The following is a 24074-nucleotide window of genomic DNA, read 5'->3' on the forward strand; positions in this document are numbered from 1 at the left end:
TATATTTATGTAGCTAGGAGGTGGCAGTGAACATAGTTTCCTTAGAGGAGGTAGCTCACACAAGATCATCTCTGGAGTCAAAACTACATGTCTTTCAACATCCAATTGATCTAGTCTGTGCAACTTTCCAGAGTCCTACACTACCTGTCAACCATATAACTATGAAGTACGTTACCTTGAGAACAACCTTTCCAATTATTATTCCAATATGAGCTAAACAATGGAATTAGGCTCCTACAAGTACTACAGCATCTTGGGAAAACAATGATGCATGACATCCATATCTGGGTGCCTGGATTTGGAGTGGAATGGTGGACTGGAGTGGTGGAATGGACTGGAATGGAATGGTGGAATGGAACGGTATACTTAGTAATTTCAATTATATAGTGGTCACCTTTTTATAAAAACCACCTTCCACCTCTTGTCTAAATTGTTGTTTTAGAGTGTATCTCTAGAAGACAGTCATATTGATGTATGTCTAGAAAAGCTGGAGTGATATCTAATTTATGATACAATGCAGTAATATGTATCCCATACACAAAACAATTTGGCTATACAAAAAACTAATGCTGAGCGATAGTAGAAAATTCGTTATCACAATGATATAAAAGTATATTGAAGTGTTATTCATGATACAATAATCCACACAAAAACAGCCAAGCAGCTAAAATTTATTAGCATTAACATCATTGCAGCCATTTCTTGGCCGCCACCTTTGATTTCACAACTTTTTTCACCCAGGCTTTTTAAGGCCGCACCATTTTTTCACTGCTTGGCTGTTTTTGTGTGGATTTCACTCCTTTTGTACTTTATAAGGCCCCAACCCAAAACCTGACTTTGAGGTTTGTTTTCACTCACATTTCTTCTATTCTATGTAGATACAATGATGATTATTGAAGACAGACTTATAAATGTATTTTATTGCATGATTTAATTCAATATTTGATAATATTATTGTAATACTCTAATAAAGTGCACATTTTTTTTGAGGACTTCTAATAGAACATACATAGAATGTTCTAGAACAATCTAGTACTTCTATTGGTAGATCTATGAAATTACAAACATTTGATTATGAGCAGATTTCAATTAGAAATTTCATTTATAAAGCAGAAATTAAGTGAGGTGATCAGCCAAGGTAGCAGTGGTTCAGTGGTTAAGGATGCAGGTGTTAGGTATGGAGGTCCCTGGTTCGAACTCTGGTAAGTCAATCAAAGATTGGAACAGCTTGCCAGTATCTGTCATAGAATCAGAAAACATAGATACATTTACTAATTACTTATTGTCTATCTAATTGTTTGCTGTATATCTTATGTGTATGTGTGATTTCTTTGGGGTGTTGATCGCCCCCTGGGCGCATCGGCAATTGTCGTCTGCCCAGTAACAATAAATAAATAAATAAGTTGTTTTTTCCGACATTTTTTGCACACCTTTTTTACCCCGCGGTGACTGTTCTATTAGAGTATTTCGATCCCGCGATTTTACACATGCTTAGTTTTTGCTTTATAACTTTGTCGCTGTAAATCTATTGCTATTCAAACTATCAAAAGGCACTGCTACGATGACCAGCCTATCTATACGCCAATTTTCAAGTTATTTCTATACTTGGTTTACCCTGTAGCTGTGACAGAACTTTGATCTTTTTTTACAGGAATAAACACTCATAACTCCTTATCAGATTCACAACAAACTTAGTACGTGAATCCGCCATTACACGCTCTTCATTTGTACCAAAGATTGTGGCAATCGAGGTACACGTTTGTATTTTATAGAAAGTTTTGCTAAGTGTGCGAAAAGAAATCGAAGCCCCCGTAGTCCCCCGTACGGCGTAAGAAGAAAAAACGAAGAAATTAAAACGAAATTTTGAACGCCCATATCTCGCAAATGGCTGTTGCGAATTTAATCAAATTTTCTGTGTGGTGTACCCTACTTGGGGGACAGCTATAATGCAAAAATGGTGTGCTTTGGAGAAGGGGCCATGGAGGTATGCACATATGAAAAAGCTGTTTTCTTTCTTCCTGTAAATAGTATACTCACGGTGTGTCGCTGGCTTTCTTGGCCGCACGACACACTACCGTGTGTCTTGATAACACGATAATCACACTTTGAACGTTCTTCAGTCAAGTTTCAATTCAATGCATGCTACGCATAATTCACACCATCATAGATTACTATTTACTGTTTGATATATTAGTGTTCACATAATACTTAAAACAAATATGCTATACAAAATTCTAACTAGCTTAACTACCAAACTAAGTACTTTAACTACAAAACTAGCTACCTTAACTACAAAACAACTTACTATTTGCTTGGTTTTCTTGTATCAGACAGATAACTTTCGAGATCGCGTGTGGATGGTTCGTTTTTCTGCTCTACATTTCCTCGACTTGGGGCCTGTTGTCAGAGCCGAATCGTCTCCATTACCTTATAGGATAGTCCTGTGGCAAGAGGACGTGTACTTGGACTGCTCAAACAACCCTGAGACAACCCAAACAACCATTCACAGTTCAGAGTCTCGGCGCAGTTGCTGTACCGTGACTGTATTATCGTCTTGTTTAAAACGGTACACCTAACAGGCTAGTTTGTATCAATTGTCTGACCACAGTGTGTTTAGACCTATTTTTTCTTCGTTTTTACCGACAGGGTGCTCTAATTGAAATACAGAATTGAAGCTATCAGATGTCAGGTCCTAGAGGCATAAAGAGAAAACCTGGAGTCGACGAATCGCCAGATAAGTCTCATTATGTATTATCTAAACAATTGGATATTTGTGGTAAATGCAACAAAGCATGCACAGAGAATGCTCAAGAACAATAAACGAGTGGAACATACTACCAACTGACACAATTGAAATTGCAGATACTGATCTATTTACAGCTAGACTCCAATCATATTATTGTACCTAATGTATTTGTTTATGTGATTCCTGAGCACACCAGCAGGGCTGACTGCTCAGTAAACAATAATAATAATAATAATGAGAAAGCTATACAGTGTGACTTGTGCTGCATGTGGGTGCATGCAGATTGTGATGGTGTTACAAACGAGCAATACAATGCAATAGAAACCCTGTCAACAATTGCCAATAGTGTATACTATTGTAGTGTCAACAGCTGCCTTGCTCGATTTAGAAATCTCACTAATGACTGGGTACAACATCAAGCCTATGGCTTATCCAAACCTGATCAATCTACCTCAACATTGAAAGACCTAGAACAACTTTCCTCTGCACACAACACACTTGAAAAGGCTGTATTAGATCTAACTAGCAGAATCAATAACTTACAGGTCCAGGAGTCACAGTTAGTTGATCAAATAAAAACAACCTCAGATGCCTTGGGCAGACACCCTACCCAACAGGCTCCTGACCGCAGGTCAAATGTTGTGCTGTATGGCATTGGCGAAAGCCCCACCAAGACTCCCAAACATGAAAGGGTGCAAAAGGACATCAAGGCTGTTCTAGAAATTCTCAATGGTATAAACGTACAAATAAATCCTGACCACATTATAGACTGTTTCCGTCTTGGCAAGTTTAAAGTAAACCAACCAAGGCCCAGACCAGTTTTAATTAAGCTAAAGCGTGTAATGGATGTCAGTGCAATTCTTGCCAATAAAAGATCTCTGTCCTCTCCTCTGGTCATAAAACCAGACATATCTCCTGACGAAAGGAAAATCGAATCAGCACTACTAAAAGAACGTTGGTCATTGATTCAAAGTGACCTTGACCGCAAACACATCAAGCTCATTAACAATTGTATCCTTGTCAATGGCCAGCTACATGGAGAAATTGTCAATTCTGTTTTCAAACGTTCTCTCACTTCACATGTTTCAGTACAACCAATGGATCAGCAACCATCACATGCACAATCGCGACATCAGGAACAGTCTTCCTGATGAATACTTAAATAGCTACAATGGTAATTCACATGACCATTTTCCCAATAATTCTCCCTCCAATAGTTTAACTAACAACACATTATGTAATGCAACTGATGATTATTCTAATGATAAATTGAGTCTGAATTGTTGCAGTTTGAGAAGTGTCAGTAAGAAAGCAAGTTTTCTAGCTCTAATAGATGAACACAAGCCTGACATTATATGTGGACGTGAGTCCCACCTCGATAACTCATATTTTACTGCTGAAATCTTTCCCCCTAATTACACTGTACTTAGAAAAGACCGAGCCGAAGGTGCTGGAGGAGTCTTCATTTGTGTTGAAAAAAGCCTGAAAATGTCTGAGATGCCAGAACTGAATACAAATGCTGAATTAATTTGGGCTAAAGTAACTCTTCCTAAAAAAAAACCAATTCACCTATGTTCATATTATCATCCACCCAATACATCTGTTCACTCTATCCTACAACTGAAAGACTCATTAAACAAACTAACAAATAACTCAAACAAGTTTCTCAACATTATCATGATGGGTGATTTCAACCTCCCAAGCATATCCTGGACTGACATTGGCGGTCAGGTTACCTCACCGCCAACATATAGATTGGAAGTAAATAACATATTTTTAGATATAGTAAACAACTTTGGCTTTGAACAATTTGTCAATTCACCAACTCGACAAAGCAATACACTTGATCTTGTCTTCTCGACTTACCAAAATGTTACAGATGTTATTGTCACTCCAGGAATATCAGATCATGAAGTTATAACACTCTGTATCAGTACAGCTTGCAAATTTACACAGAATAAAACAGATCACAAATCACCCTTGTACTATAAGGCAAATATCTTAAACATTAAAAGTGATCTAATGGAATTCCAAAACACCTTCATAACCAGTGACCCCCTATTGAGATCTGTTGAGCAGAACTGGTTAAGATTTAAAACTGCAATCAGTGAGACAGTTTCTAAACACATACCACACAAAACTGTATGGTCACGCAATCACTTACCCTGGATAAACAGGCAAATTAAGAAGGATATGAAAGTTCGCAAACGTTTATATAATAAGGCCAAAAGAACTAATTCTAACACTGACTGGAATACCTATCGGCAAATGAAAAATCTCATCAATAATAAACTAAAAGCAGCACACAATAACTATTTTAGTAGAATATTTGATGCATCCTTTGGTGGTAACTGTCGCCAATTTTGGAAATATATCAGAGCAAAGCGCAAAGACAACAATGAAATTTCTACATTAACAGTGAATGGTCAATGTATATCAGATACTAAAAGTAAAGCGACCATCCTGAATAACTACTTCAAATCAGTCTTTACCAAAGAAAACCTGACGCATATTCCTCCTATGGCCAACTCTGGAAGTTCATTACCATGTATTCCTAATATTACATTTACAGTTTCTGGCATACAACATCTGCTGTCTACACTTGATACCAACAAAGCCAGTAGCCGGGATCATTTATCTCCATATATATTAAAGCATTGTGCAGAAGAGATATCACCAGTTTTACAAATCATTTATTCTCAATCTCTTGACTCTGGATCCCTACCAACTGATTGGTTGGCTGCCAATGTATGTCCAATCCACAAAAAAGGAAGTTGCACAGAGCCTTCAAACTACCGGCCTATTTCTCTAACCTCTGTCTGTTCCAAAGTAATGGAGCACATAATATATCACACCATCATAGAACATCTTAACTCAAATAACATTTTAATTAATATTTTTAGATCCCAACATTCTTGTATAACACAGTTAATTGACTTGGTGGAGGACCTGTCCTTTGCTATGGACCATCAGAGGCAAGTTGATGTTATCCTACCAGACTTTTCCAAGGCATTTGACAGTGTCCGTCACCAAAGACTTCTCAAGAAACTTAAACACTATGGAATAAGCAACAACATCTATAATTGGATAGAAACATGGCTTACTAGAAGATCTCAATGTGTAGTCCTGAATGGTATTTCCTCACATCCAGTTCCAGTTCAATCTGGTGTACCAAAGGGAACTGTACTTGGTCCTTTAATGTTTCTTCTGTACATAAATGATATCTCCAAGAATATTCACTCGCAATTACGTCTTTTTGCTGATGATTGTCTTCTCTATAGAGTAATACATACTGAACAGGATACCCTTCAATTACAACAGGATCTTGACCTATTATCCAATTGGGCAGAAACATGGCAACTGAAATTCAACATAAACAAATGTACTATAATGCGATTCACTAGGTCTACATCACCACTCACATTTAATTATCAACTCAACAATCTAGTCTTATCCACTGCAGATCAACATCTGTATCTTGGTGTATTACTGGACAAGAAATTATCATGGTCACCACATATATCTCGCACTACAAGTAAAGCTACATGAACTCTAAACTTTCTAAAATGTAATTTAAGCACCTGCTGTACAGATGTAAAAGCTGCAGCTTACCTTTCAATGGTCCGTCCCTCAATGGAATATGCAGCAGCAGTCTGGGATCCCCACCATACTGGGGATATCCAACATTTGGAAAAGGTACAACGCAGAGCTGCAAGATGGGCACTTAATGATTATGGAAGATATAATTCAGTTACATCTATGTTGGAAATTTTAGGATGGGACACTCTTAAAAAAAGACGCATGATTACAAGATTACAAACACTATTTAAAATATTACACAATGATTATGCACTCGAAATTCCACATCACTATCTCCACCAAACACGACACACCAGACAGTATCACCCCCAACACTTCATTATTCCAAATTCATCTACTGTAACATATCAACAGAGCTTTTACTCAAAAACAATTAATGAATGGAACAACTTACCCACTGCAATAATTGATCACGATGATTTGAATTTATTTACTAATAACTTACTAACATTACCATAGACTCTTAAATCATTGTAGCTAGCTATAGTATGTTCATGTTGAGCTGAATCCTCAAAAACATTTAATAACTCACAGATGATGCAGTTATACACGATCTTGAAATTTGGTTCATTTGTAGTACTGCTTGACCCGCTAAAAATATTTCAAAATCTTTTTGTTCAAATGTTTGACATAATATTTACGGCCAATCAAAATTTTCACAATACATTTCCTATGGGGAAGCCATATAAGTACATTGTCAATTATAGCCCTTTCCCAAACTTGTAATGGATCCAAACTGTACGTGTCTGTTGTTGACACCTTTGCTGTTACCAATAATCATCTGGTTGGCTGAAATGTTAAATCTTTTGAGAAAAATCCACTTTTAATTTTTAGCTGTTTTTCAGGATTCAGCTCAACGTGAATATACTATAATACTTGTAAATCTTTGTAAATTCCTTTTTTCCTGGACACATCAGCAGAGCTGCCTGCCCAGTAATAATAAATAAATAAATAAATAAATCAGTAAGTGTATCAATTAGGTAATTAACTGCGTGGGCGGCCGATATTTTTACAATTTTTGTTACAGCCTTGTAGCCAAACTTTTCCATGATAAAGCAAGTCAAGTATATAGTTATAAAACAGCTAAGCCAGCTTTTCAAGCAGCATTTTTAGTGGAATTCTAGACCCTTCGCAAAGCGATCTACTAATTGCGTGGGCGGCTGATAAATATACACAATTCAATTCAATTATTAGCTTTATAGTGCAATGTTACAGGTGTACATGGTTGCACAACAATAAAAGTGAGTTCGTATACAATTACACTAAAAGTAATCTGGTAAGTACCAGATCCCATAACTTAAATTAAGTACTATATAATTACAATTAACTGCTAAATGTATCAAAGTTGGGTGGCTTGGGATGTTTGGAGCAGATGCTACAAGGACATGTAAAATGGAAACTATGCTGGTTGTCTGGATCGAAGTTTCTCATAAAATGTTGCCATAGGATTTTAGTTAGTTGAAATTTAATGGTAACAAAGGGTTGAGTTAGGTCAATTACTGGTAAGCTGTTGAAGGTTCGAGGAAGTCTGTTGAAGTAGAAGTTTCTTTGTTGATTAGCTGACGTAAAAACATGTTCAAGTTTGTTACTGGAAGAAGACCTAGTAGAATGATGACAGAATTTGATGAAGGTCTGGATGTTGAAATGATCAGATGGATTTTGAATTGATTTTATGAAAAACAGAATGTCACACTGGTCATAAATATACATTAATGGTAGTAGGTTGAGCTTGATAAGGCGAGTTTTATAATCAGAAACATAATCGTTGAGGATGTATTTGGTAGCTCGGCACTGTATTCTTTCAAGAGCAGAGATATCTTGGATAAGGTAGGGATGCCACAATGGGGAACAATACAGGAGCTGAGACCTTACTAGTGCTATGTACAGAGTTCTTTTAGTTGTAGTGTTAATAGAATGGCTGAATGTACGTCTAAGCAATCCTAGGGTTCGATAAGCTTTGGATGAAATGTGGTGATAGTGGTTTCTCCAGGACAGGTCGGTGGATAGAATGATACCAAGGTCACGATGGGTGTTACTAGATGTTATCGAGGAATCGTCAATGTTGTAAGAAGTTGGGAACTTTGTATTAAAGGAGAGGTGAATAAATTTCTTAAGTGTTAAAAGATAAGTTTGAGTCTTGAGACCAGTCAAATAAGGAGTTGAGGTCATCCTGGAGTTTGATAGAATCAAGTAGTTCAAAAATGAGTTTGTAGCATTTAGTGTCATCTGCAAAAGATAAAGCATTGGAGTGATGAATGGATAGATACAAATCGTTAATGAAAACTAAGAACAAAAGTGGGCCAAGGATGCTCCCCTGGGGCACACCTAATAAAACTGGAAGTAGAGTTGAGTAGGAACCATTGAGTCGTACACATTGGTATCTATTATAGAGATATCATTTGAACCACCACCACAGGTTGCCTGTAATGCCAATTTGCCACAATTTTAAGAGTAGTTCATTGTGAGGAACTCGGTCGAAAGCTTTGGAAAAATCTAAATAGATTACGTCTGTTTGGGTTTTGTGCTCATAAATATCTTTGAGGAAGATAAGAAGTTGTTGCAAAGTTGAGCGCCCTTTCATGAATCCAAATTGTGAGGTAGAGATACGACTAGAAATAGATTTTGTAACTTTTTCATGAATAATATGTTCGAGTACCTTGGACACAATGCAGAGTAGGGATATAGGTCTATAATTAGTAACACAATTTTTGTTGCCAGCTTTGAAAATAGGGGTGATGCAATGTATCTGCCATTCGGAAGGAAGACAACAATGGTAAATGGCATATGAAAATAAATAGTGTAAAGGTTTGGTTAAAACAATAGCACAGTTTTTTAGGACAGCAGGACTAATTCCATCAATACCAGTCGCCTTTGAAGAGTCAAGAGATAGTAAGCAGTGTGGACTTCGTCTTCAGTGATATTGATGGAGTCAATGGTAGAATTTGTAGAAGGCATGTCTTCAAATAGAGGTAAGGAGTAGGTACTCTGAGAGAACACAGAGTAAAAGTACCTGTTGAACAAAGTAGCTTTATCAATGTCATGGGTGGCAGAACTATCATCAAAGAAGACTGTAGCAGGGATAGAAGCGGATTTAGTGATGTTTCTTACATGCTGATATATTTTTGAGTCATTACTGAAGGTAAAATTGTGGACTAGATTTGCTTCAAAGTTGGCCTTGGCTTGTTGGATGCTGTTTTGGAGGTTATCTTCTGCTGTTTTTATACAATTCAAATTGTGATCAGTAGGATGAGATTTGTATTTCTTTCGTAGAGTCCGAACACACTTAATCTGATGGCGTATATTTGAAGTGTACCATTTAGGAAACTGAGAAGAGCTGGTTCTAATTTTAGGAATAAACAGGTCCATTCCCCTAGTGATATTGTTCTTGATAAAGAGCCAGATAGAGTCTATGTCAGATAGCTGTTCACAGGTAGTATAGTCAATATGAGACAGATAATTGATGAGGCCAGGATAATTGGCTTTAGAGTAATCAAAGATATCTAGTGGAGTGTGTGAGGGTATATGGTCTGCATGTGACTTAACACTTAAGGTGACAATAAAGTGATCAGATGATATCGATTGGTAATGGGGATGAATAGATATGTTGTACACAATATCTTCATTGTTAGTGATTATTAAGTCCAGAGTGTTTCCTTGATTGTGGGTTGGCTCATCAACCAGTTGAAAGAGGTTTAGCTGAAACAGTAAGTCACAAAATTTGTTAGATTTTGGTGAGGATCCACTATAAGTGGCCCAGTTGACATCAGGGAGATTGAAGTCTCCCAAGAGAATAATTGGACTTGATTCGTTGACTAGGTTGGTAAGGTAACTATGCAGCGATTCATGGTAAGAGTTTGGAGGAATGTAAACAACATTGACTATAAATGGATTTGATGTAGAGATGAGAACAGTTAGGATTTCAACATGAGGTGAGGATGACAATTGACTACTAGTGATGTTATCCTTTACAGCAAGTAAAACACCCCCACCTCTAGAATCTCTATCTTTATGATAAATGGTATAGCCACTGGGTATTATTTCATTGTCAAATATATCTTTAGATAACCAAGTCTTGGTGATACACAAAATGCTGAAATCAGATGAACAAATAAAAGATTGGAAATTGGATAGTTTGTTTGTTGACAAGACTTCTGGCATTCATTAAGCAAATGTGCAGATCATTTGGTTGAGTGTCATGTGGGATAGAATGTTGATTGAAATCATGTAAGTTATTGATGCTGTTTCCAGTATTGACGTCACTAGAAATTATGTCAGAGTTATCATTGGTAAAAGCATTTGAATCATTTATTAAATTAAGAGAAGTGTTGTAGGGTGTACCAGGAACTAGTCAATTGTTGGAGGACTCCATTGCAGTTTCAGTTTGTGGAGATTGGGAAAGGATGAATGAGGAGTTAATGATTTGGCCATGTAGTTTGTTCTGGACAAAAATCTTATTATAACGAATTCTAATGACTTTTTGGATTAGAGACCACCTCTCTTTTAGAAGAAGTGACCCAGTCTCAGTAGATGACGAATAGATAGGGGATTGATGGAGTTTTCACCTTCTGTAACAATGGATGTAACTTTATCTAAGTCGTGAGTGAGCCGTTCATTCCTAGGAGTCCCCTTACTACATTCATTTATTCCATAAATCACTACATTAAACTTACGATCTCCTTGTGCTTTATCATCTGCCTTGTCAAACCTTTTAGCGGTTGTTGCTGACTGTGTCTGCCTGTTGGTGACAGACACAACAGGAGTTGACTGTATGTCCAGTTGTGACTCAGGGGAAGAGCCTTGAGGGTTAATAACCTCGTTGGTTGGAGATGCTGAAACTTTCAGAGCTGTCACTTCTTGAATGAGATCATCAACGGTAGATTTTAATTCTTGCAATTGATTTTCTTGAATGCTTAGATGACAGTGTGGGCAGTAAAAAGGATCTTCTCCTTCTTGAAACATTTTGTACAGTGTCTGTGAGAATCCGGCACATTGCCGGTGGATCCAAGCATTACAAGTACTTTCACAGTAAATTGCCTCGTGCCCCTCTGTGTCTTCAGTGGCATCAATAATAGGATCCAAACAAATTGGATAAATTGTTGAAGTATCACCTGGAGAGTTTATTGGAGGTTGTTTCCTCTTAGTATGAGGGGTTGCCATGGTGACAATTCTAGTATTAATAAAACACGAGAGCAGGCAGTTAAAGTACAATAGTTTTCTGACCTTTGGTGGTACCGTTAAAAGAAACTAAGCCACGATACAGCAGCGTATGCATCTGGGGGTCAGGATCTTCAGGGACAGAGACGTCACGTCCGTCTGGCTAAAATCAGCCTGGCTTGGTTTCCTGGTAATCCTTGCGACTAATGAAGACTTTGAGAATAGTAAGATGGCTTTGTAGAATCAAAAACACACAATTAGGGCCAGGTAACATAGAACACTATAGCACCAAACAACTTCATTCCCGCGGTTTTGTGCTTACACAGCTTGTTATAGCCTTGCAACCAAACATTTCGCGAATAAGCAAGCCTAAAGAGTTACAAAACAGTTGGTAACATCTTACAGCAATATCACAATGGTAAGCTGTAATTATCATATCGCGATAATGATTTGATTTTGATTATGATTAGCTAACATACCGGTAAAGGCACAGCCTATATACTGGATCTGCACACAATAGTACAATTAACCATTATACAAAAGTAAATCTCGAGTCAAATAAGTGATTATCTAATAAGGATTTAAAATTATTTACAGAATTTATGTTAACTACAACTGCAGGCAAAGCGTTCCAATCATTAATTAACCTATTAAAAAATATTTTGATTGACAGTTTAATCTTGAGTGACATTTGAAAAGCTTAAACTGATGTCTCCTTGTAATGGTGGTATTGGAGTAGGTATATAGATTGGAAAAATCTGAATTGAAGTAGTTATTGATAATCCTGTAAAGTAGTATCATTTTTTGATCGCGAGTATCGAACTATCGATATTATCGCTCAGCCTCGCGCTCAGCACCTACAAAAAAGATGTGACCACGAAACTAAAAGTAACTAGCAACTAAAGGAGCTAATATCTGGTGAGGCCAAGAAATGAATGTTAATATATACTGCATGATTACTAAGTATATGCAGTCTGACTGCATTCCGCCCTAATTGATTCCCTGTAAAGGCTGATAAATTGGTATCTTTCCAATAGTCATTGTAGAGGAGAAAAAGGCGGTTGAATTACTAGCCAATTACAGGGAATTATTTAGGAATGCAGCAAGACTCTACACAAGTCAATAATAAAGGACCAAACTTTTTAGCCAGTCAGTTGCCAGTATTAACATTCATTTCTTGGCCTTACAAGATATTAGCTCCTTTAGTTATCAGAGTTTGATGGGCATGTCATTTTTGTACAGCAAAGCTGTTTTTAAATGGGATATCGGGGGAAGATCCAGAGTTTGGAAAAGGGGGCACATTGCTGAGAGAGAGAGAGAAAAAAAAGATTGACTGCTCTATTAGAGTATCTCAATCTTGTATGCAATTTTTTGAAGGGGATGGGGGGTTTGCACGTGCCCCCCTGGATCCACCACTGGGTATACTGCTGTATTGCAAATCAGATATCACTTTTCTAGGCATGTGGTGCACAAGTAATCAGTAAGACCATCCTATAGGGATACACCCTAAAACAGCAATTTAAACATTAAAGTAAATGGTCTTATAAAGAGGTGGTCTTTAGGAAAGGGGGGTCAAAAATGAACTGAGGCACTACATTGTCTCTGGTTTGATAAGGTAATTATATAAGACCAAAAAAAAAAAAAAGGTCATAGCCAGCTAACAATAGCTGCCCACCTCACCAACCACGCATTTATAGCTGATAAAGTACATAAAAATCCTTAAATAGCTCACTACACACTGTTCTAATACTGTGACTGCTTTATTAGAGTGACTGCTCTATTAGAGTATCTCGATCTTAGTATACTAAAAAATTTTGGAGGGGGGGGTCATGCAAGAGCCCCCTTTGACCCCCCTGTATTCGCCCCTGTTTTTATAAAGAGATGAGCACTTATTAAATTTACCTAAGTACTGCTCCATTCCACCATTCCATTCTAGTCCACCATCCCAGTCCATTCCACTATTTCAGTCCACCATTCCACTATTCCAGTCCATTCCACTATTCCAGTCCATTCCACTATTCCATTCCACCATTGCAGTCCACCCTCCATATCTCTCCATTTTGATCATTTTATTGTTATAGCTTATAGCTAGTCAATGAAGTTAGCAAATTACATTATGAGATTTTTAGAAAATTTTGAGTACGTAGTTATTTAGTTTCAAGAAATAACTCATAATATAGCTATTATGAGATTTTCACTACTGATACATTACCTTGAATCATTTTAAATAAATAAATAAATCCTTGTAGCTATTAGCTAACCATTACCTTTGAATTTACTGATAAAACTTACTTTGTGTTAGCTATGAGTGCTCACATTGAGATGAGACACTAACTACTTTTGGCCTTTAATTTTCAAACAGTAATCAAGACACACGGTAGTGTGTCGTGCGGCCCAAGAAGCCGGCGCGCCACACCGTGAGTATCTTCTATATTATATAAAGCTGAAAAGCCGTCTGTCTGTCTGTCTGCATTCCATTTGAGTTCACGCATTATGCACGTGTCGAAGCGCTTTTGGCATCAAACAAAGCGCTCATCATCCAGGAATAACCTAGTATTTAAATGAAGGCTCTAGCTGCCGTCGTTCGTCGTTTACAGCGCATTTAGTGCAATGGTGTAGAGCAAAAATTTGCCTGAATTCTTTCTGTAAACCGCATGCAAACCGCAAGTAAACACCCTATTGCCATTCAACTTAAGCATGCTTTTATAAACAACATTTAACGACACTGTAACCACAAGTGAAATTTTGTACAAGCGGTAGAGCGTGAAGCTTGAAGGTTGTGAGTTCACTTCCCAGTTGTGTCATTGTTTTTTTTGTTTTTTTTTTCCATTTTTAAACCTTTTGATTATAACTTTTTTCTTCAACCTTTTTGCTACTACTTTTTTTTTTCATTTTGGCAGCCTTTTTGGTAGCTAACAGGTTTTCTGTTATGTTCTTTTCATGCTATTTTTCTCTCACTCTACAGTGAAACCTGTGTAGTAAGGACACCTTGGGACAGCAGCGGAGGAAGTAGTTGATATGAGGGGGGGCTGCATGGGCTGACCCAGACTTATTTCTATAGTTTGGTAAGGTGAGACCAAAAACAAAACAAAAAAAGGTCACAACCAACTGACAAGAGCTTTCCACCTCACCAGCTACCATTTCTAGCTGATAAACTACATAAAAATCCTTACATAGCTCGCTACACACTCACTACTTTATTAGAGTGACTGCTCTATTAGAGTATCTCGATCTTTATCACGGTTTTCAGCCCCACTCCAAGAAAGATCATTTCGGTGTGATATCATTCTGAGGGGGGGGTTTAGCCCCCTAGCCCCCCCCCCCCCCCCCCCCCTTCCGCCGCCTATGCCTTGGGACTAACCAAGTGTGTCCTGATTATCAAGGTTCCTGATTTTCCAGGTCAGTTTACATGTTAAGGGATACTTTAGGACCAATACCAAGTGTCCAGATTATGCAGGTGTCCTCCACCGCATTGGTTGATAATAGTTAGTAGTAGCTGTACAAAGGTGATGACAATAGGTAATAATAGTGAGTAGTAGCTAGCTTACTCAAAATATCATACAGTATAGTAGTGCTGTAAATGTAGGGAGGTTATAGAGGTGATGACAATAGGATCTAGGTACAGGTTGTAGTGTAGTAAAGGGAACATTAGGGAGTGTAGTATTGTTACAATGTGGTAACTTCTGCATTGTAGGGCAGGTACCAATAAAGTTTTGTGGTCAAAATATTATCAAATGATGCTCCATGTATAGCCTACATAATACGACAGGTACTACTAGAACCATCCACATTGTTCACACCTGCATGTGCATTGTATTACTACAGTAGTTTAGCTACTGCAGTTCTGGAGTAATTTTGGTATACTTTGCAAGATGGCGGCATTAAAAACGATATCACCATTCATGTTGCAGGGCATGAATGAATGGTACTGATGTTTAATGCTTGGTTGTTATCATGGTGTGGTCTGCAGGTCATCTGGCAATGCGAGTATTGTTGTAGCAAATCAATACATGCTTTTATAGGCTTTTTTTCACTTTTGGGAATTTTTGATGCACCTTTTTGTTCCATACAATTTTTTTATACACAAATTGTTATGCTCACAGTTTTTCAGCACTGGTACATAGACTCATCATAGGGACTCTTATAGCACTTTTGTAGTAGTGCAGGTGAATTGCCAACATAGTGTGTTGTTCTGTCTCTAGGTAAAAGCTTCTTTCACACTTAATCTGCAGCTGTATGACATTATACTGCTGTAGAAAAGAAACAACGTAATTGCATGATTGCATGAGCAGGTACTACTGTGCATCTGAAAAGTGATATTACTACTGGCATCATGCAGATACCATAGTTTACACTGAGGAACTGTGTGTGCAATTGCTTGACCTCACACAACTATTTCACTAATCCTGTTTACATCCTTTCACTTTAGATCTAGATCTGCTTAAAGAATCACACATTACCTTAATGCCGGATAGGACAATTAATGATATTGTTTAAACACCTGCATGGGGTTTGTATGGCAACAGGTATAGCTATGTGTCACTACAACATTAGTGCATAGCATACTGAAACTGTGCTATGTGTACACTACCTGTCATGTACTGAGGTATTGCCTCAGCTTGCATGTAGTTTAAGTAACACTGCATGTTCATTATTTCACTATATGTACATAGTTAAAAGAAGACATAAGGATCATGCACTAACATGCATGTTATGTTGCGGGGCTGACGATAGTAGGTTCGATCGAAGGTGATAACAAGAGTGATAACTAGTGACAATCCCTTCATGCTACTGAAGCCATAACTATGTAGTACACACATGAGATAATTACAAGAAACGGAAGAATACTAATGCCTAACCTAGAGTACATAGTACAGTGTTATACAAAGTGTATGCATGTTCAAGTTCAGTTCCCAACAAGTGTTGTGAGATGACAGGCGGACGGCAGGGAAGAAATATCCATTCAGGTAGGTCTCGTCCTTTGTTCACAATGTCTTTGAAGACGACCAACACACTAAATACACAGGGGGGGCTCAGGGGCGGATCCAGACTTTTAAAAAGGGGGGTTCCACTTTGGAATTGTAACTTCAGCCTAGCTGTAAATTGAATACAAAAAAAAGGAAAAAAAGTCATCACCTGCTGACAATTAGATACCCTCACTAACTACATTTCCTTATTCACAACTGTATACATAACTTGCTACGCTGACTGCTCTATTAGAGTATCTCAATTTGACTGCAGAGTATCTCGAGTAAGAGAGTCTCTTTCAAAAGGGGGGTTCCATGGAACCCTTTGAACCCCCCTGGATCCGCCCCTAGGGCTAATAGTTTCAGTGTGACCTTTTCCTTATCCGAAAACATCAATGTTGCTTTCCGTAAAACAAAGAAAAACGGTAAGTTCACAAAACATGAAAAATTTTCTAAGTCAGAAGTGCGTCCAAAAAAAAAAAATTCGCCCGGAGGTGATGTGTTCAATCGGACGTGATTATACCATGGACATTATCTATGATTATACAGAGGCAACTTACAATACATTATTAAATTCTCACCTAGGTCGAGGTCGAGTTCGTACACCAAGTATCTCGGCTTCTTCGTCCTTCAGGTCGTCTTCAGCCTTGTCTGTCCCCCAAAAAACAAATTAGCAGACACACCCACTGTTTACAAATCACACTTGCATCCAATCAACAGTTGTATATCTTCAGCAGTAAAAGTTCATTACGTCTCTTCGTATATACCTTGGTACATACACGGAAACAATTATGGTGGGCGTGGCAAGGAAATTACGTAGGAAAAAATACATAGACTTATGCTTGAATGGTTCACATGTGCTCCTTTGCAATTGTCTGCTAACTCTGCTTTCAATCTCTTGCAAATCCAGATGTTTGATAGAGTCCAAAGGGCAACAAGTATTGGAGAGATTTGGCCATGCATATAATTTTCTTTAACAAATAAATCCAGCCAATCAGGCACAGCAGTGCCAACCCATTGAGAATCACAATATTGGAATAAGGAAATGATGATTGTACTGGCTAAGGTCAGGATAGTATACAAGTCTGACAACAGAAAAGCGAACCGTTGTGCAGGGTAACTCATCTACTTACTTAGTGCAAAGTGGCACTGTTAGTCTATACTGTATGCTCTAATAGGGAGGACTGGGTCCGTTTAGCTGTTTATAAACAAAGTATCTGTTAATTGGATGCAAGAATGATATGTAAATAGTCTGTATTATTATTATTAGGGTTAGTCTGGTACATCTTCCCACTGGTGCTTATCAGAGACAACTTTTTACCCACTGCTGTACTTGGTGCCAGTATATTTGTGGTAGAGATTTCCTATCTCACTACAACATTACTGTGTTAAATAGTAGTAATGAATTATAAAAAATACTCCATTTGGTTATATTTAATGCATGATAACTTTATACCACAATGAAATGAAGTTAAAAAACAAACAAAAGAAATACACAATATTATATAAGTGTACATTTGTGTGTGTGTATGTCCACTAGTGTCCAGATGGTGGTAGTTCTCGAACGTAATTTGAAGGAAACAATCCAGTCTGTAAAAACAAAATGATGTAACATGTAGTTATAGTATTACCATGTAGCCTACAGCTACCATAGAATAATGATGTTAATTGTATAGCCACATTTGTTAACTACCCGCCAAATTTTGATCTGATACTCAGTGGAACATTGTGTCTAAACACACACACATGCACGCACACACACATGCACGCACACACACATGCACGCACACACACATGCACGCACACACACATGCACGCACACACACATGCACGCACACACACATGCACGCACACACACGAACCATTACACAGTACACACACGCACGCACGCACACAAACACCACTACACAGTACACACACGCACCACTACACACACACACACACACGTACGCACAGATTACCTGTCCCTTATATTCTCCTAGCCACCATTGTTGTCGAGATGTGTCCTTTCTTACTAATCTGACATGACAATGTTTCTAACAGTAATAAAACACATCCATTATATAGACAGCAAGTATCTATTACACATGGCACAACATTTGGTATACACTAAATATAACAGAAACAGTAGGAAATCTCAACTAAGTCTACAATTTGTAATGAAGCTTAAAATGGCAAGTCTCTTGGAGATGCAAAACTACAATCATCACGTTATGATATAACAACAAATACTGGTGATACTAATATGCTATCACAGAAAAATTGGCGGTGTACCGTTACATGCGAACATGTATGTTGAATCCAGTCACCACATGCATCAGTCTGGACAGGTTGCTTTTATGATTGAAACCATGTAAGGTCATGCTGCTTTAAAGGTCCTGCTGCAGCCTAGTTTCTTTTGTGGGCCACACCCACTTATTAAGATCATCTGTAGGCATACGAAGACATGTCCACTAATCGAGTATAAGTTTTAGTCTTACAGCAGGCAGCTCCTGTCGTGAGCCACACCCATTTGCATGCATGGAACCATACTAATTTACCAGTAAGGTAGTATCCAGAAGCCACACTTGGTTTGATGAAACCTACCTCAACAACTGCTATCAAACGCTTGGAAACAAAATAAGAAAATAATATACAAATTTTAAATTTGGCGGTTTAGTGACACATCGCCAAATTTAGTTTACCACCAAATTTTGTTGTTATATGTTATGTCAAAAATTTATTATTGTGGTTACCAGGGTCCCCCTAACACATCCCTAACTTACTTCAAGAGATAACTCTTCTTGATATTCTGCTTGGAAGTTGTACATTGCCTCACAGTAAACCACAGTATTGTGTGTAGGGGGTATGGGGGGTCTTCCAGGGGGGATGGGGGGGATAGGAGGTCTTGGTGCTGGTTGTGGTTTCTGAGGTGTAGGTGGTGGTGGTGGCTGCTGTTGTCTCTGGTGTACATCCCAGTATGGGTAACGTAGTGTAGTGTCCACACCAGGGAAACTGAAACCCAGTGAGTGCTCCTGGTAATACTGGACTAGATCCTATAATATAGTAGAACTTTAATGTGTGTGTGTGTGTGTTGTGTGTGTTACACTTACAGAGACACTGTCAAAGTCTTTAGCATCAGACACAAAGTAACGGTTGGTATGAGGATTGACAGATATTTTGATATGCTTTGGATGATGTCTCCACCTGGGGTAATCAGAAACTACACATGACCTTTTAACCTTCTACAACACAGCTATCTCCATGCAGCTAAACTGTTTGTGTTCAGCTGAGTTTCCATTTTTAGTAACTTTTTTAATGCAGGAGCTTAGCTGAACATAGTTGTTACTATGTCGTTAAACATACCGGTGTCTTAAATATTACATTTAAGACAAGCTTTTTATTTGAATAAATAATGGTCTTCCACACACAATCACTTTCCCAACCTTGATAGTACATAACAACACATTTTAGAAAGAACTTATTTGGCCACTACAACATATCAACAACTGCTGGATAAGTTGGGTGTGTGGTAGTCAAACACAACAAGGTTACCTTAGACCGATAGCATACTCTCCCCTTCTCTGATCACTCTCTCTTATCAAGAAGACGCCATCTTGAAGGTCCTTCAACATGTTCTCAGCTTCAATACGTGATAGACGGTGAACAAACCTACACATTGTCAGATATAACGTAACACAACAGTTGTAATAAATACTTGTACTTATCATTACTATTACTTGATAACTTGTACGCAGCCCATAGGTCAATGACTTGATCATTAACATTACGAGCACTCAATAATCTTTTCATATAACTAGTGTTGCACCGACATGTGATTTTGCCAATATTCCAATAACCGATATTGGATAATATCTTCAAACTAATAAACGTAGTTGATCTGGTATAGCACAGCATGTCTATCTTGTAGCAATTTTTACTAGAAATTTGATTGTGAAGGACCAATTTAGCTTGTTTATATATAGTGGTAGTATTGCTACAACAACAGCTGATAGTACACTGCAGCATTAATAATGTACAACTCAATGCATTTGTAAACATCATCTGGTGCACATGAGCATGTACTTCCATATATCTGTATCTGCTGCTTTTCATCATGGTGCTGATCCGATACTGATATACAAAAAACACAACCAATGTATGGTTTTTCTGATAACTGATCCGATTATCAGTGCAACACTACATTTAACAACATTTGTGAAGTTATATTCCATATATAGTCTTATCAAGAGTTAATAATAAGAGAGGAGAGTGTCTAACGCTACATAGGCCTGTAATAGATTGCGCAGAAGTTAAACGGCTTCCTTTCCGTGTAATGTATAGGGTTCTAGTATTTGTTCGTTTCCTTACCGCAATTAGTTTAGCTGCACCGTGATGAATCCTCGAGAATATTCGAAGACTGAACTAAAGACTGAGCTGTATGTACAGGGAACAGTACTCCTTCAATTCAAGAATGCTCAAAGGTAGGGTAACATGGCGACGCAGTGAAAATTCGAAGCGATACTCCGCCTTTGGTTCAGTGTTTATTGGTTTCTCAGACGCTCTCCCCCAGAGTTATCTTCGAGGTTAACAGCCACACTTCTTTACGCAACAGAGCGATGCTCTTCGTGGCGAAATTGAACATCGAGTTGAATGCATGCCCTTATGTCTGGGATAGCCTTTGTGGTTAAATGCGAGAATATACTAGCCAGTCTGTACGTTATGCGGAAAAGAAGCCATTTAACTTCTGCGCAATCATCTATTACAGGACTATACGGCGTTAGAACTCTCCTCTCTTATTATTAACTCTTGGTGTTATTCATAACAGACACCTCCTCCACTATCTGGTCTAACATGACTGAATTCCCAATTTAAGCACATCAATTGGTAAAGATAATTGATGGTCAAGTTTTATGTAAAATTGATCCACTAAAAACTAATAACTATTTATGATATCTATATGATGCCCACCATGAATGACCATCAAGGCTGTCAATTGTCGGTAGCCTCTGTAATTGTGGGCTTCTCGGAGACAAGTTGGGGTTTGAGTTTCTGTGGAGGGTAAGAAATAGAACAGTGTTAAGTGTGTACCATCAATTACATCACTACTCCACTATGACCTGTATAGCAGGGAGTGACAATGACATTGAACATGTAGTACAATCAGATGATTTTGATAAACAATAATAACAACAAGATTGTAGCATTAATTGATGTACTGTGTAGGGGAAAAGTTTTAATAGACAAATCTTTCATGGATTGCAGCTCTGTAAGAAACCATGAAAGTTTTCTAGTGAATATTGCTAGCTATGTGTCTGTCAGGTAACCTAGTTTTGTAGCAGCCAAGCTTCTTTAGTGAGCCACACTCACTTATTGGGATTGTGTGTCACTGATAACTCACACACCTAATTATCAGTAAGGTGTGTTGTAGCACTCTGTAGGTATGCACAAAACTGTGTGTATTGTTTTGTGTATGTTTACGTGCAGCCACACCCACTGTACCAATTGATTGTGTAATTAATAGGGGTGTAAAGGATCTTTGGTACGTGTCATAATCTAGCCTAGCACACAAACCTCATAGTCTATGCCTTGCAGCAGTCCTGAGCCACGTCCAACTAAAATTATTGGGAATGCCTTGTTTCAGTGGGCTGGTGCTGTTATGCTTTGTTGTACCACGAAAGTTTAACCACAATATTTGCATCATAGTATTGTGTGTGGGTTAAGGCCATCTGAATGACCAAGATTATAATGATTATGTAATCAAGCTACACCTTTCTTTTTGCCACAAAATCCCCAAATCCTCCAAGGGGAGGGGGGTACTGTACATTCTGCCATAGGATTTAGTTATAATAGCCATCATGAAGGTTAGTTGTATTTATTGTCAGATAATCAATTCATCTATTCAGCTCCACAGAGCCCTAGTAGAGCTTTATTATGTACTTGTGTACTGTTTGCTGTATTCTTAGTAAATAAGTAGCTGCTGTTGTACATCATGTAATTATTATGGAATTATCATGTAATTCAATTACAATACATGTGTGGTGACATTTTTCTTACAATCAGTTGTGATACTCTAATAGAACAGTCACATGTACTCTAATACAACACTCGAAAGTACAGTTGTAACTGAACCCTGAGATAACTTATATTTTTTGACCGGCCGGGTCACTACTACAGGGAAAATAATCCTGGAACATATTACGACCTTATAATTATTATGTTATGATGAAAAATTGTCAACAATATTTAGAGACATTATCCTAGTATATGGCTAATGTGATGCACAAAACAACACTTACTGTGGATGTAGTTTATCTTTACCAGCATCAGTAGTGTCAAACCTTTTAGTGAAGTTCTCATATTCATCTAACTGTTGTATACAAGAGTATCTCAAACACTACACATAAACAAGACCAGTAGAAGTACCTTCAGATATGCAGCAGGGACTTTGCCTCTGTTACCACTTGTTAAAGAGATGGCCTAGACAATGAACACATCAGAGTTAACTGTACAATGGCATGTACATACGCACACACAGACGTATGCTCACCTCCCACCATTCATTATCTGACTGATCCAAGATCTCCAGTTTCTCATCCTTATCAAAAGACAAGTAGTGACCCCTCCTTACCTTCAGTGGGTTACCATCATATCTGATGTACATGCAATGTGCTAATAGCCAAGAGCAGTAAGTGACCACACCTCACCTCATTTTAGCAACATAGATCTTTCCTTTCCCTGTGTACAATAAACACCATATTAATATGATAAGTGGAAAGAGAAGTGTTAGTTAGACAGAGGAGGTTGGAAGTGTGCAGGAAGTGTGCACATGAGCTCAATGGATTTGTATTGAAAGGTGTAGAAGCTTTTGGGGGTGCTGAAAACCTTCTTGATTGATGAAATACAATAGATATATAACAATGGCACATACGCATTGCAAAGCTTCAAAGGATACCTTGAAGTTTACTTAACCTTTGAATCCACGAAACATTTGAAGCTTCGCCCCGTCCCTAATACCGACAAACACATTTTAAAAGAACTATGGTCACTTTTTAGCTAGGAGACATTATGAGTATTAGCCTCTAATAGCAATGATCAACCCAATCAAGTTGATTCCACACTAAAGTGTTGTCCTTCAGCCAATGACTAAATGGTTCAGAGGAGGCTGGTAGTGTTTTTATTCATCGTTGAACTACAATAACACCAAGGCCACCCTCAACATTATCACAACTCTGTAGCACAACCAATTAGCATGGCCACAATCACAACTGGGCCAACAGCAACCCTCACAAAAGCCTCCTAAAAGGATTTGTTTATCACACAAAACCAAGACCCAGCCAGAGGAGCTGACTTCATAATAACATGTTAATTTGAAGTACCATATTTGGTGGTGTAATCACACTTAGCCAATACTGGTGACCATGTGACCAACCCCCTCTGATCACTCAAACATTTCAACAACTCATTGTGATTGTCTTGTGTTTATGACCACATGAATACATGCAACACAATAAATAACACTGGAAATGTGAGCTTGTTACATAATTTGGCATCTTATTTATTTTTTTATTAAAGCTAGCCTGCTCAAAGACATTAGATACAAAGACATTAGCTACATAAGGCGTGTT

At 38.0% G+C, this 24074-nt stretch overlaps 2 protein-coding genes and 1 long non-coding RNA gene across 7 annotated transcripts in view; all 3 read right to left on the reverse strand.

Annotated features, from left to right (window-relative positions):
* Positions 1 to 5449: 5449 nt before the first annotated feature.
* LOC136267199 (uncharacterized) lies at positions 5450 to 13690 on the reverse strand. Of its 4 annotated transcripts, none has more exons than XR_010706574.1 (5): positions 11017 to 12369; positions 6359 to 6455; positions 6169 to 6235; positions 5851 to 6106; positions 5450 to 5802 (listed from the first exon to the last, which is right to left on the reverse strand). XR_010706574.1 is itself a non-coding variant. In XM_066062280.1 (5 exons), exons 2-4 carry the CDS (start codon positions 11501 to 11503, stop codon positions 6211 to 6213), a joined length of 609 nt encoding a protein of 202 aa, XP_065918352.1. In that variant the 5' UTR covers positions 11504 to 11703; positions 13403 to 13690; the 3' UTR covers positions 5450 to 6106; positions 6169 to 6210. The 4 variants fall into 4 exon arrangements, 2 of the variants coding, with proteins under 2 accessions (XP_065918352.1, XP_065918351.1); XM_066062280.1 differs by adding an exon at positions 13403 to 13690 and having other exon boundaries at positions 5450 to 6106; positions 11017 to 11703; XR_010706575.1 differs by having other exon boundaries at positions 5450 to 6106; positions 6169 to 6275.
* Positions 13691 to 16304: 2614 nt separating this feature from the next.
* Positions 16305 to 17390, reverse strand: LOC136266497 (uncharacterized). Its single transcript, XR_010706137.1, has 2 exons — positions 17049 to 17390; positions 16305 to 16596 (listed from the first exon to the last, which is right to left on the reverse strand). It is a non-coding gene; the product is annotated as an uncharacterized lncRNA (long non-coding RNA).
* Positions 17391 to 17851: 461 nt separating this feature from the next.
* Positions 17852 to 24074, reverse strand: part of LOC136266992 (guanine nucleotide exchange factor VAV2-like) — a 36110-nt gene continuing 29887 nt past the window's right edge. For both annotated transcript variants that reach the window (XM_066062051.1, XM_066062050.1), the window contains exons 25-34: positions 23154 to 23184; positions 22997 to 23099; positions 22873 to 22926; positions 22746 to 22816; positions 21418 to 21498; positions 20002 to 20118; positions 19560 to 19653; positions 19233 to 19502; positions 18429 to 18503; positions 17852 to 18057 (exon numbers count right to left, since the gene is read on the reverse strand). In XM_066062051.1, coding sequence (XP_065918123.1) covers positions 18004 to 18057; positions 18429 to 18503; positions 19233 to 19502; positions 19560 to 19653; positions 20002 to 20118; positions 21418 to 21498; positions 22746 to 22816; positions 22873 to 22926; positions 22997 to 23099; positions 23154 to 23184 — 950 coding nt within the window. In that variant the 3' untranslated portion in view covers positions 17852 to 18003. The remainder of the gene's footprint in view (positions 18058 to 18428; positions 18504 to 19232; positions 19503 to 19559; positions 19654 to 20001; positions 20119 to 21417; positions 21499 to 22745; positions 22817 to 22872; positions 22927 to 22996; positions 23100 to 23153; positions 23185 to 24074) is intronic.

This window comes from Dysidea avara, chromosome 9 (assembly GCF_963678975.1).
Source record: "Dysidea avara chromosome 9, odDysAvar1.4, whole genome shotgun sequence".
Lineage (NCBI taxonomy): Eukaryota > Metazoa > Porifera > Demospongiae > Dictyoceratida > Dysideidae > Dysidea > Dysidea avara.

Coding starts and splice junctions, on each gene's coding strand:
- LOC136267199 (XM_066062280.1), bottom strand. CDS start 11,503: ATGGCAACCCCTCATACTAAGAGGAAACAACCTCCAATAAACTCTCCA. Junction 6,456..11,016: donor TGATAAAGCACAAGGAGATC/GTAAGTTTAATG, acceptor CCCATCTTGCAG/CTCTGCGTTGTACCTTTTCC. Junction 6,236..6,358: donor GAGGGACGGACCATTGAAAG/GTAAGCTGCAGC, acceptor TTTCTTGTCCAG/TAATACACCAAGATACAGAT.